This window comes from Microtus oregoni, unplaced genomic scaffold (genome assembly GCF_018167655.1).
Source record: "Microtus oregoni isolate MIOR12 unplaced genomic scaffold, Mior012 000003F_ref0000135, whole genome shotgun sequence".
NCBI lineage: Eukaryota > Metazoa > Chordata > Mammalia > Rodentia > Cricetidae > Microtus > Microtus oregoni.
In genome coordinates, this window is record NW_024543062.1 from 45,293,902 (window position 1) to 45,307,296 (window position 13,395).

Sequence of the window (13,395 nt, forward strand, 5' to 3'; positions counted from 1 at the left end):
TACAGTGAAGACAGATTTGAGCCTTCTCCATACATATGCTGTCTCTATAGTCATCTACAGATTATTTGATTTTCTTAACCTTTGAGTGACAATGTATATGAGTTTGGGTGTGCAAATGCCACAGCCCATGCATGGATATTACAGGACCACTACAGGAGTTGGCACTTTCTAACTTGTCTGAGGTTGGGTCTTTGGTTTGCCACTGTGTACACCAGGTTCACTGGCATGAGCTGCCTGGAGATTACAGACAAGTGCTACAGAGACTGGCTTCCCAGGGGCTCCAAACATTGAAACCCAGGTCCTTAGGCTTACACAGCCAGTCCTTTATGACTGAGCTGTCTTGACAACTGACTGATTGTTTTATTTCCACAAACAGCAGTCTTGTTATATCTTATATGGAAATATTATCACTTAAACATGTATGCCATGGCTGTGAATGTAGTAGTGATTGTAGGGGGAGGACAGTGGGGCTTCCTCATACTAAAATCCAACCTCACTGATCTTGTTCCACATTGCTTCCTTCCAAGGAGATCCTACATATGAATTCTGTACCTATGCAAAGACCCTTTTGTGTTTCAAGCCTTCCATGTTTTTCCTTGGGAAGAAAGGGATGATTTGTAGATTTTGGAGGTAAGGGACTACAGGGTTTTTGGTGTAGCTCAGTGTAGAATGTATGATTAGTATTTGGGTGACTCCAGGTGTAATTTATTGATATCATCATCATCATCATCATTATTTATGAAAAAGAGAGAGTGCAGACGAGCATGTGCATCCATGCATGTATGAAAGTCAGAGGACAGCTTTATGGAGCCAGTTCTCTTCTCCCACTCCAGGTTCTAAGAATAGAACTCAAGTCCTCAGGTTTGAGTAACAAGGGCCTTTGCCTAGGGAGACATCTTGCCATTTCTTCAGTAAATGCTATTTTTCAGTGCTAGTCTTCAGCTACCTTATAAAAAGGAACAGTCAGGTCTAGGGCAGGGTAATTTTATGCTCCCCTTGACAAGATCCCAACCAGTTTGTGTCACTCTCTCAATTGTATTGGGGGAAGCACGGGGGGCTTTGGAGTTGGGTGTGTATGTGTGCTGTGTGAAGAACATGCTTGAGGTTTGGGTGTGAATCTGTTCATGGAGACCAATGCCGTTTACACACTGAGTAAGCCCTCCACCACAAACTTCACTAAGCCTGTATTCTGCTCCTGTTTCTATCTCCCAGCAATTCTGAAATTGTTCTCTGTGTTTTAGGAAAGTGAGTACAATGACTGTATTTTAAGAGCTTAAAATCAGAGAGCTGTGGGGTCTAAGTGCCCTTTAGATGTGGCTTCTGTAAACAGACCATGACTACAGAAATAGGCACTATCTCTTTCTCTTCTAATAAAAGATACACTTGAAATACTCAACATGTCATGGTATATATTGTATGAGAGAAAAATAAATAAAAACTGAAAAATAATCAACATAGGTGTATTTATAAAAATGTTAAGCTGTCACATAGGTCATCTCAATTTACTTTAGTTTGTGTCTCTGGAAGTAGTGCAAGGGTTTAGAAAACATTAGAAAAAGCAGCCATGGCGCTTCGTTTGGAGCCCCTAGCTCCTATACACTTTTCTCTGTCTCCTTCTTGAGTGTGGCTGAACTCCAAGGTATGGGAAAGGGGAAATAAGGCTCACAAGGAAGAGAGGCAGTGGAGCAACATAGATGACTGAGTAGGCCACTGGTGCCTCCCTCTTGAGTTTTCCCACTTGCAGGTACTTTCTGACTCTCAACTCCTTTTCTCTCAGTTTTCAGCTGACTTGTTTCTTTCCAGTGTGACCAAGCAGCTTGGCACGGCTACAGCAACTCCCTTGTTGAGTTATGTAACCAAGCTCTTGTAACCCCTGCCTTTTCTGTCCTCAGCACTGCTCTAGATTAGTTTAAGGTGACACAGTTGCCTGATGTTTTGGTTTCTCACTGTTTGTTGCTTGTGTGCATGCATGTATGCATGCAGGGCTGTGGGGAAGATAGCCTAATTAACAAAGCACATGGTGAATAATTCCCCTATCTTTTTATTTGAGGTCTCAAAAGCTAGGGAATTTACCTCCAAAGTAGTAACTATTTCCAGAATAAATTCGCAGCCGGGAGGTGTCCGGAGCCGGGGAAGCGGCGTCATTATCCAGTGTGAGAGTGACCCGGTTTCTCCTGGCATTGACGCTGACAGAATGCCACAGGCCATCATTCAAGTAACTGCCTGCAAAAGAAACAGGGACGGGTATTTCATGAGGGTCATCTCTTTCTTCTGACTTACAACTTAGTCTCTGTTCCTAAGCCATTTCTGATAGTTTTGGCTAAGAAACAAAGGGGACAAACCTAAATACGTGGGGCATCTGTGCTAAACAAATGCAAGTTATATATTAATTAGGATGGTGATTAGTGACTGCAGAGAAAAAAAGCAATCCTCAAAATGAGACCAGCAATTATATCCCCAGAAATAATTGTTTTAAGAGATGATTCCAAGAATCAAAACTAGGACCTAGCACATATCCGATGCATACCCTCTACCACTTGGATGCACTGGTTCTGATAAATTTTTATTTAATTATTGAGGGTTAATTGTCTTCATTTCTTTTTCTGTTGCTGTGACAAAATACCCTGACAAAATTAACTCAAGGAAGACAGGGTTTATTTCATCTCACAGTTCAAGGATACAGTCTGCAGTGACAGGGTAATCAAGCAGCAGAAACTTGACTTTTCACAATTAGGGAACTAGAAGGATGAAAACACTGCTACTCAGCTTGCTTTCTCCACTGTGCACAGCTCAGGATCAGATCCCCAGTCCAGGCAATGGTTCTTCCCTCCATTTAGATGGGTCTTTGCACATCAACTACTATGGTCAAGGGAGTCCCTCATACATATTCTCAGTATAACCTTAGTTTCTGCAATCCATCTTGAGTGTGCCTGAAGGCTTGCTCCTGGGTGATCTAGATCCCATCAAGGTGACAGCTAACATTAATCACCACAACTGCACTAGTGTGGTTTCATTTAAGACTGTAATATGCTTTGAACAATCCTCTTCGGTATCCTACTAGCCTTCTCCATGTCCCACACTGTCTCATTCTCCACACGTTTGCTTACTTCTACTTTGTCAGATTACTGAAGTGGACAAGGCCAACCCCATTGCAAGGCAGAGTTTCTTACCGTAGTCAGGGCCAGATTAAATCAATACCAACTGTAGCAATTTTAATATATTTAGTTGACTGTACAGGTGTATGTGGGGGAGGTGTATATGTGGAGGTCAAAGGACAATTTGTGTGAATTGAATCTCTCCTTCCACTACCTGAATCCAGGAATCGAACTCATGATACCAATTTGATATCAGTATTAAAGTATCAAACATGATTAGAAGACAATCCCAGAGCATTTGGAGGGCAAGAGGTGGCTTATTAAAAGCAAACGCTCCTAATGCTTTACTCGTTCTCTCTTTCAGCTGCTCTGCAACACTGACCTACCTTACTAAGGGAGCTGCATTAGGAATTAATCATGAAGGGCCAATTAATTCCACTCAAAAATTTCCATCTATGGAGACTTCTGCTTGATTATGCCCCCACTGAACGCTCAAAAAGACAGCTATATCAAGTGTTAAGGCTACAATGACACAGAACTATACATGTTCATCATTCAGACGATTTTCAGCTTGCCTGGCTGTGCACTGAGCTGCTTTCCTTCCAATTGTCTCAGTTTCCTCGCCTGCAAAAGGGTGTACTGTGCTTAAGGATGGCTCTAGGGATTGTAACTACTACTATAATTGTATGCTTAAGTATTTTGGCACTCTATGAACTAACACTGATAGGCAAAACCATGAATCAAAGTCACCCTTAGGGTTGGAAAAGTACAGATAATAACATATTCCTTTGTATTTTGGAATGAGCCACAGTTAAAGGGTAGGGGTAATTGTACAAAGAATAAAAACACTATCCTTTGACAATATACAAATGAGGAAGACAGATAAATTAACAAGCCAGACAATGGACATTCAGACTGACGCTGGACATAACCTTGCTGTTTGCACTCACAGGAGCTACGATTACCCACATAAAACCTACATAAAATTTGGCTCACCAATACTCTGTCAGAGAGTGTGAGAAACTTGTGACAATTCAACCCATCATTATTTCTACTCAGTTAATCATTGCTGGATAAGAGGTCATTTTCTTCAGTAGTACAGTCACTATTAAGTTATCTTAGAACCTGTAACTCCTGACCTGTACTCCTGTACACAACACCATAAAACTCACTAGTTATTGAAACTGGACCCATAAAAATAGAAAGGGGACTAGTTTGGAAAGTGAGGGGACCAATACAAGTTAGGGGGCCAGGAAAAAGAGTGAGAGTGTAAAGGGGTGAATATGGTCAAAGTATAATATACATGTGCGTGAAAATGTTATAGTGAAACCAATTACATGTAGGTTAATATATGCCAAAAAATCGAAGCAAAATCAACCCAACAACAAATAGTCTCAAACTTCCAGCTCTAGGTGAGACAATGATGACAGGCAAGGAAGAAAGAGGACTTACTGCCTCTGTATGTGAAGTCTAGGAATGTTTCACTGAGTAGGTAGGAAACAGTTCAGTCCAGTGAGCAAAAATTCTAGGACACAGCTATCTGCTCAGACAACAAAGAAATAGATAATGGAAAATAGAAAAAGAAAAATGAAAAAGAGATGAACAAGGCCTTGGATGCCAGGCTAAGAAGAGTCCAGCAAGAGCCTTTGAAACAGGGTTCTAAAGAATATTTTACTCAAATCAACTTCCTTAGAATCTCTGTGGAGGGAATTTGGGCATTTTCACTAGAACAAACAAACAACAAAACCTCATGAACTAGATGGGGTTGAGGAGTAGGTCAGGGGCAGATCCCTGCATTTCACAAGCAAAAATCCCTGGGACCCAGCGAAAAGCTCAAGGCAGTGGCACCAGCATTTATAATTCTGGTATACCTCTGAGGGATGACAGGAGAATCTGCAAAACTTGAAGGCCAGCTAACCCCACTGATACATTGAGTCTCGGACCTTTCCTCATGACAAGGTGGAAGGAAATGAGCAAGACAAAAAGATTGTCCTCTGACTCTCCATGTGTACTCTAGAGTCCCAACACCACTGACAGGTGCTCCACGAACTCACACAGGAACACATGGACTTACTTTTCCCTGACTCTTATCTCCTACCATACACACACAAAAAAAAAGAATCCATATATAATGTGTCTATGTGTGTTTGTGTGTGTGTGTGTGTGTGTGTGTGAGAGAGAGAGAGAGAGAGAGAGAGAGAGAGAGAGAAAGAGAGAGAGAGAGAGAGTCCAATGAATAGCCAGGATACAAATCACTAGTGCAGATTATGGAGAACAATGAGGGGTATTTAATTTAGGAAGGGCCAAGATAGAGGAACAATTTTCAGAGGGCCATATGAACCTAAAAGCAGGGCTCCTCGGTCCTTTCCACTGGTGATAATCACCCCAAAGGACAGAACGATAGGATCAACAGCAAAGGATCAGCAGAGAAAGCAGAGACAGCCAAGGATCACTAGATAGGACTTAGCAGAAGGCCCTGGAGCCTTCACGATGAAGCCCTCTGGGAGGAAGGTAGAAAGAGGGCTACTTGGCTCTGAGTCATCAGGGCACAGTGAGCAGCTTCCGTGTGGAGAATCTGCACAGGGCATTCTCAGTACCAAGGCTTAAAGCCAGCTGTGCTCCCACCAGGGTAGCTGTGCCCCATCTGCTCAGAGAAGCCCAGATGGCACAGACCCACCATGTGCACAGCTCCTTCAACATCTGCTTCCTGTGGAGGGGAGACCCAGAAGCTTCTCCAACTGGTAGCTCCAACTTCTCTCATGGACAGCTATCACAGACAAGGTAGGATTTGGGTTTTGGACATGGTGACTGTGCTAATTAGTTAAGGCTTCTGTCAACTGATTCCTAGGGATGAACATTTGATATTTTGAAAGAGCATTTGAGGTGCAATCCAACTGTAGGTCTGCTTTGCTTTCATTTGCATACTAATTTGAATATATCTCCATAACACATGAAGCTGTATTTGAAAGCAAACTATTGACTGGGCTGGAAGAGGAAGTATGATTCACCATGCAGTATCTGGCTAGTACCCAGGAACCAAGCACTTGGCTAGTCATAGATGACTGTGGAGGAGGTTATACACAAAGGCTGTAGAAGTTTGCTCTAAGCACAAGTCCATCATCTAGCCTCATTACAGATGCTGAGCGTCAGAGGAGATGCTTGAGGTAGAGATGTAGGAGCCTGAGCCTTCCCTTATCTGGTCATACCCGAATTCTGAGCTTGGAACCTTTCCAATATCATTATCCATATCTTTCTGTGTTTAACTGTTGATGTGTGTGTATGTGTGTATGTATGTATGTATGTATCTGTGTGTGTGTATGTTTATACATGTATGTGTTTGAGATCAGGGATCTTTTTCAAACACTCTCCAAAAAATATTTTGAGACAATTTTTTTTATTTAACCTACAGTGTGATATTTCTGGCTAGCTTGATGATCATTGCACTCTAGGAATAATCCAGTCTCTAGTTCTCTGAGCTGACACTATAGTCAGGACCATTGTACCCAGCTTTTTATGTGCTTGCTGGCAGTCTGAACTCAAAATCCCCTGCTTTTGAAGAAAGCACCATAACTGCACCTCTCAAGACCTTGACTTTCTTGGTTTTTAAAGTGTTTTGTATTCATTGGGTGAGGTTGCATAATGTAGATGTAGGAATGCACATGTGCTACAGTACACATGCGGGGATGTCAGAGACAACGTTGTGGACTCAGCTCTTTCCTTTGATGTGGATTTGAGTTTGAATTCAGGCCGTGGAATTTGTGTAGCCAGTGCTCTGAACTAGTAAACTAGCAGTTTTAATAGAACAAGGATCACCAGGGGAAGTTTTGAAAGATCAGATGCTGGACTTCATGAGACATTAAAAAAGCCAGACTTCTGTAGCATCTCAGATATGGAAAAGGTCAAGGATCTCCAGGGACTGGGCCGTGCAGCCAGATATAGGGCTGCTTCTCTCTAGAGTTCAGGAGAAGGAAGAAGCTAGAGAAAGAAAACAGAAAACATGCTATTATCAAGGGAACATGGACTAGATTCCAAGGGAGTGAGGTGGCACACCTTCCTCTAGGATGCTCTTTATACCCAGCTATCACTTCTACTTAATTCTGTACATGGACTAAAAATAACATATCTTGATATTCTCCAGAGTGTTATTGTTAAGAAAAATTTATTAGAGCCAGCAAGATTACTCAGCAAAAGTAGGCTCTTCCCAACCAACAAGTCTACAAATGTAAGTTCAACATCTTGAACACATGAAGTAAAGAAGAGAACTGACCCCTGTCAGCTGTTCTCTGACCTTCACCTGTACATCATAGCATGTGTTTGTATATGTATACACAGAGAAACACAAATAAACAAGAACTTATTTTAAAAGACAAACCTGGGGATGGGGATGGGGTTCAGTGTCTAGAGAAGTTGACTAGCATGCAAAGTCATTATGTTCAATCTCCATAACATGCAAACAAGAAATCAAACAAAATACAAAGCTGAAGTTAATATATTCAAAATTAGAGAGAACCCTCTTGGATCAGGTTGCCCCCTCTCAAACTTCCTGAGACAAACAGTTCTGAGTGAACAGACAGATCTCAAGGAGAACAGAGAAGTACCAGTGTGGGATCAGAGCAGTGTTAACAGGATTGCCCCCAAGGGTCACTTCAAGGGATTCAGTACCACAAACATAGGAACTGAGTCTTAATGCATCCTCAATTCTGAGAGGGTCTCTGGGTGGTGGCAAAGTTCTCAAAATTTAAAGTGATGGCAGAAAATAGTAGTTTGTTACAAAGATCAAGATTCAGAACTCTGATTTTTAAAGCAGTGTGTGTGTGTGTGTGTGTGTGTGAGAGAGAGAGAGAGAGAGAGAGAGAGAGAGAGAGAAGGAGGAGGAGGAGGAAGAGGAAGAGAAGGAGGAGGAGAAGAAGAACCAAGTCATAGAATCAGAAATTTCTCTTCTCCGAGGAATGCTATAAAAATTTGAACCACTCTCCCAAAATAACAAATCATAGTACCTAGCCTGGAAACTCTTTTCTTCCCTTAACAACCCTCATTCCAAGTGAATCCTTCCCACACTAAGGAAAAAGAGAAGCTCACAGATGGACTAAGAGAAGACAGACTACTGGATTTCCTCCCCTGGTCTTTTATAACACTGGGATTTTCTAATTTGGTTGACACTCTGGTTGGATCTGGAATTTCTCAAGAGACTTGTCTCCATATGAGACTGTGAGGGGATTGCCAAAGGGAATCACTGAGAGTTGAAGGTCTTCCCTTTGCTGGTGGTATTTACAGTGGCAGTTCAGAAACAGAGAGATCCCGGGGGAAAATGGTACTGCTTTGCCTGTCCAACTCCACAGCCTGCTGGTGTGTCTATACAGTTGCTTCCAGTGCTGTTACTATTACCATCCTTTGCTGCCAACTAAATCTAGTCCATTTAGCCTCCAACAGCTCTCCAGGAATTCTCTAGGTCTTCATAACTGGAACTGCTAATACATGAACCTTATAGACTGAGCCAGTACTGGGTTCTCAGCCTTTCTTATTATCTGAAAACAAGTGTTGCACTACCAACCCAATACCTGTAAACCAACATAATAGATGCCATTTGCACTATACATTCTGTTGGTTATTCTCCTTCAGAGAAACTTGGCTGATACATTTTTATCACACATTTTTAAAATTATGCCCATTCCTCATCAAATCTAAGCCTAAATACAAACAGCTTTCATTGGGCCTGTGTGTCTACTTCTGTAAGCTCTCCATTCATTTAAAATTTCATCCAGTGAGGGTTAGTCGTGACCCTCATGACTGATAATAGATGGGAATGGGCTACTCACTTTTGCCCCTATTTAATGTTTGACTTTCTAAAGTAGTGGTTCTTAATTCTTGGAGCTTGAACAATGCTTTCATAAGGGTCACATATCAAGTCCCCTGCATATCAGATAGTTACAGTACGATTCATAGCAGTAATAAATTACAGTTGTAAAGTAGAAATGAAATAATTTTATGTCTGGGATCACCACAACAATAGAGACTATGTTGAGGGGTCAGAGCATTAGAAAGTTTGAAAACCACTGATCTAGAGAAAAACAGAAAATATTATGTATTGATTTTAAATGCAAATTTGTGTATTATTTCTGGAAGGTGATATATCCACAATATCAAACACTTTACAAATGTAATATTTCATTTTCCATGGATGCTGTTTGAAGAATTAATTCTAAATATTGAGGCCTGAAGCCAAGCTGGAAGATGTTTTCAATTGTAAAAATTCAAAATGATCAGTGTTTCTAATAACACTAATTTAGTTGAAATGAATATGGTAGATTCATGTTAATTACAAAGAAACACTGTCAGTATCCTACAGAGTGAAATGCCAAGGGTTTGTCAAGATATATACTGGACTGTGAGCTCAAGAATTGGCTCAGGAGTTAGAGCACTTGTTACCCTTACAGAGCAGTGGAGTTGAGTTCCTAGCAACTGCCTGCAGTACCCTCTTCTGGCCCATGTAGGCATCCATACTCACATGATCAAATAGTACTCCCTTCCACACACACATAAATAAAAATAAAATAAATATTTTAAATTTCAAAACCAACACATATAGACTGATAAAATTATGTATTTTTTTGTGGTTTTGCCTATAAAGAATTAGAACTTTCAGTGTATAAGTATAAAATAGGAGGTCTTTTAAAATTACAGATGATAAAGGATGTAAGAAACAAATTCAGTTGAAACAAAAGGTATTATGTAGACCTTCATTTACCCTCTTAGTATCTTCCATTCCATGGAATTCAGTTTGACACATAAAGGGAGTTGAAGACAGAGAGACAGAGAGCGTGAACAGACAGAAAGAAAGACAGAGAGCATGAGCTTCCATCTGTTTTCCCAGAAACCAAGTTAAGGTCTGAAGAGTTTTCTACATGAAGAAAAGGAAGAGAGGACAGAGAGTGGGGAGAGAGGAAGAGAGAGGAGAAGGAGGAGAGAAAAGATAGAAACTTCCTAGTTTTGCAAGTGAACTTTCAAAACATAGATTATGAAAATAGCTAGGAGCATGCTCTGTCAGTCCTGGAGACTTCCTAAAGCTCACAAAAGTAAAGTCATTTCCTGTTCTCCTGTCAAAGTCAGTGAAAGAGAAAGCCAGAAGCTAGTGCTAGAATACTATAGAGGCAGGGCAGTAATTAGGGATGGGGTGGGGTCTTAGACACATGTTGGAATTCCCTCTACCAACAGTCCACCACCGCTGCCAAGTTTGCCTTTGAGCTCTCTGTTTTTCTTCCTTCCTTCCTTCCTTCCTTCCTTCCTCTTTTCCTTCCTTCTTTCTTTCTTTCTTCCTTCCTTCCTTTCTTCCTTCTTTCCTTCCTTCCTTCTTCCTTCCTTCCATCGTTTCTTCCTCCTTCCCTCCTTCCCTCCCTCCCTCCCTCCCTCCTTTCTTTCTTTCTTTCTTTCTTTCCTTCTTTCTTTCTTTCTTGAGGCTGGGTCTCATAATCATACTGCTTTAGCCTCCTAAGTGCCAATGCCTTAATCATAGGCAAACACCACTATGCCTAGTTGGCCTTAGGTTTCATTTTGTAACTACTTTATTGAAATATATTTCATACATTGTGTAGTTTATCTGCTTAGAGTTCACTGCTCAATAGAATTTTGCATGTTCAGGTTCCTGAAAGCACTAAAATGATGAATTTGTATTTTTTCATTCTGCACACATGTAACTTTACCTACTATTCTCCAGTTTCATCCTGTCTCCACTTCTAGTCCTGTTCATTGATATTTCACCTGCCTCTAAGAATTTACCTTTTTTGACCTGTCACAAATATAACGTGTAATATATTCCACTTTACTACTTAACTTAAAGACTGTAAGGTTAACCCAATGTGGAAATCAAAAATAAATATTTGTGGCTTAATTATGTTCCATTGTGTAGGTAGTTCATAGTGTGTTTACTCACTCACTGATTCTTGATATTTGTGTTGCTTTCAGTTTGAATTAGTGTGGATAACTATGCTATGCATACTTGAAAATATACATTACAATGATTCTTTGTTCTGTGTTCACTTATGTGTACATTGGAGGAGACATTTCTGGGTTACATGGTAATTCCACATGACTCCTTTTGGAGAACCACAGCAAAATTTATTAAGTGTATTTGCTAGTTATATACTACTATATATATATACCATATACTACCACTGGACCACTTGAAATGAAGACGATGATTTTATATTTAGGTCACGTGTGTTCTTTGTGTGTGTGTGGGGGGGAAATATACATGTGTACATGCATGTGGAGTACAGAGATCAATCCAAAGTGTCTTTCTTAGTCACTTTTCACCTTGACTTTTAATTATTTTTTATTTTGCATATATGAATTTTTTGCCTGCTTGAATGTTTGTACATTACATGCATGCCTGGTGCCCACAGAAGAGAGAATAAGATCCTCTGGAAATGGGATTGCAGATGGCTGTAAACCACCATGTGGATGCTGGAATTCTGAAACTGAGTCCCTGTAAGTGTAGTTAGAAGTTAGTAGCTCTTCACTGCTAAGCCTCTTAATTTCCAGCCCTTCCACTTTGAGTTTTGATAAGGGATCTCTCAATAGCATTAGACTCGATAAATCAGTTAGGCTGGCTGGCCAACAAGCTGTCCTGGAACTTGCTTTGTAGTTCAGGCTGGACTCAAATTCACAGAGATCTTCCTGCCACTGTCTCTAGAATTCTAAGGAAAAAAAAAAAAGCACGAGCCACCACTGTGCAGTGACACCTACATTTTAAGGGTTGTCCATATGCTTTACTGGATTGACCATCTCTCTAGTCCTCATGATTCTGTGAAGAAGGAAAAGCAGTCATTTGTGCTTAGGGTATGAATGTCTTGGCATATCAGGATCAGTCATGACTAGACAAGGTTACACACAGAGGTGGAAGGAACATAGTCCAGGCTGGAACACAGATCTTGAGCCCTCCTTTGTAAACCCTGATGAACCTGCTGCAGCTTTTCCCCACTACCCATTACCATTTACCTAAACCCTGACATACTTTCCAGGAACTTAGACATATTTTTAAATCTTTCTAAACCTGTTTCTCTCTATATAAAGTACACAGAAGAGACTGGCATGGGTTGGACGTTCAGGTTTCCTATTCCTCATAAAACCCAATTCAGTTGTTTCTCTAGACTGTCATAACATATATCCCTATGCATCAGTTCAAAGATACTTTTAATTTTTGTGATAACTAAGAAAAGAATATAGACATAAATAAAGAAGACAATCTCGAAAGGTCAATTTCATGGTAAAAGATCATATTGTAACTACTCTATTATATTCTACTGCCTGAGCCATCCTTTTCTTAGACACCATTTTTCTATCTATTATCAAATATTAATTGCTCTTCCTTGCATATTGTAGACTGGATTACCACATGTGGTATTTTGCTTCTTCCCCATTTTTGTATGTATGTGTATTTGTGTGTGTGTGCACATTTTTCAGGGTATACAAGTGTACATGTTAATGTAAAAGCCAGAAGTCAGTAGTAAATACTTTCTCACCCAGTTTTCCCTACTAATTACTGGCTTATTCTATGAGATAGGCTGTCAGCATTCTCATAGATCCTTGCCTCTGCCCGCTGCTCCTTTGCCCCTCTGCCCCTCTGCCTCTGGCTCATTGATACTGTGGAATAGATGTGATGGTTCACGTGCCATTTATAACTGCATGTTATGGATCAAAATGAGGACCTCATGTTTGTAATGTAAAATCTTTACCCAAATTCTTCTGATACTTTTATTCTTCTCACCAGAACAGGGTTCCATGTTTTTCACTCCCTTTGTCCTCCTTCCTGCCTCCTTCTGGTATAGGCTACCCAATTATTTAAAGAAAAAGAGACTATTTATAAATTTTAATTTTGTATGGGGCTGAGGCTCAAAAATGGAACCTTGTATCTACCAAGAAAGTCTAGTCCAGTACCACCAAGCTATCTATATCTATCTATCTATCTATCTATCTATCTATCCCTTGGTTTGTAGACAAGGTTGTACTGTTGCCCAGGCCTGCCTCAAACTCATACTTTTCCTACGTCTGTAACTGGATGGTTCTCTCTCACCCACCAATTCCTGAATAATCCTCAGAGGCTTAATATTAATTACAAACTGTTTGACCTATTATCTTAGGCTTACTGTTAACTAGATCTTACAACTAAATTAACCCATCTCTGTTAGTCTATGTTTTACCACAAGGGTTGCACCTTGTTACCTTACATCTTGCTTCTCCTGTGGCTGCTGGTATCTTTCTGACTCTATCTTCTTTTTCCCTGTATCTTTGCCTGGATTTTCCT

At 40.5% G+C, this 13,395-nt stretch overlaps 1 protein-coding gene across 3 annotated transcripts in view; it reads right to left on the reverse strand.

Annotated features, from left to right (window-relative positions):
* The window catches only part of Cntnap5 (contactin associated protein family member 5), a 956,023-nt gene that overhangs the window by 405,471 nt on the left and 537,157 nt on the right, over positions 1–13,395 (reverse strand). For all 3 annotated transcript variants that reach the window (XR_005974031.1, XM_041648130.1, XM_041648128.1), the window contains exon 9: positions 2,074–2,223. Coding sequence is in view for 2 of the 3 variants with exons in the window: in XM_041648130.1 (XP_041504064.1) it covers positions 2,074–2,223 (150 nt within the window). In the remaining variant the exon portion in view is untranslated. The remainder of the gene's footprint in view (positions 1–2,073; positions 2,224–13,395) is intronic.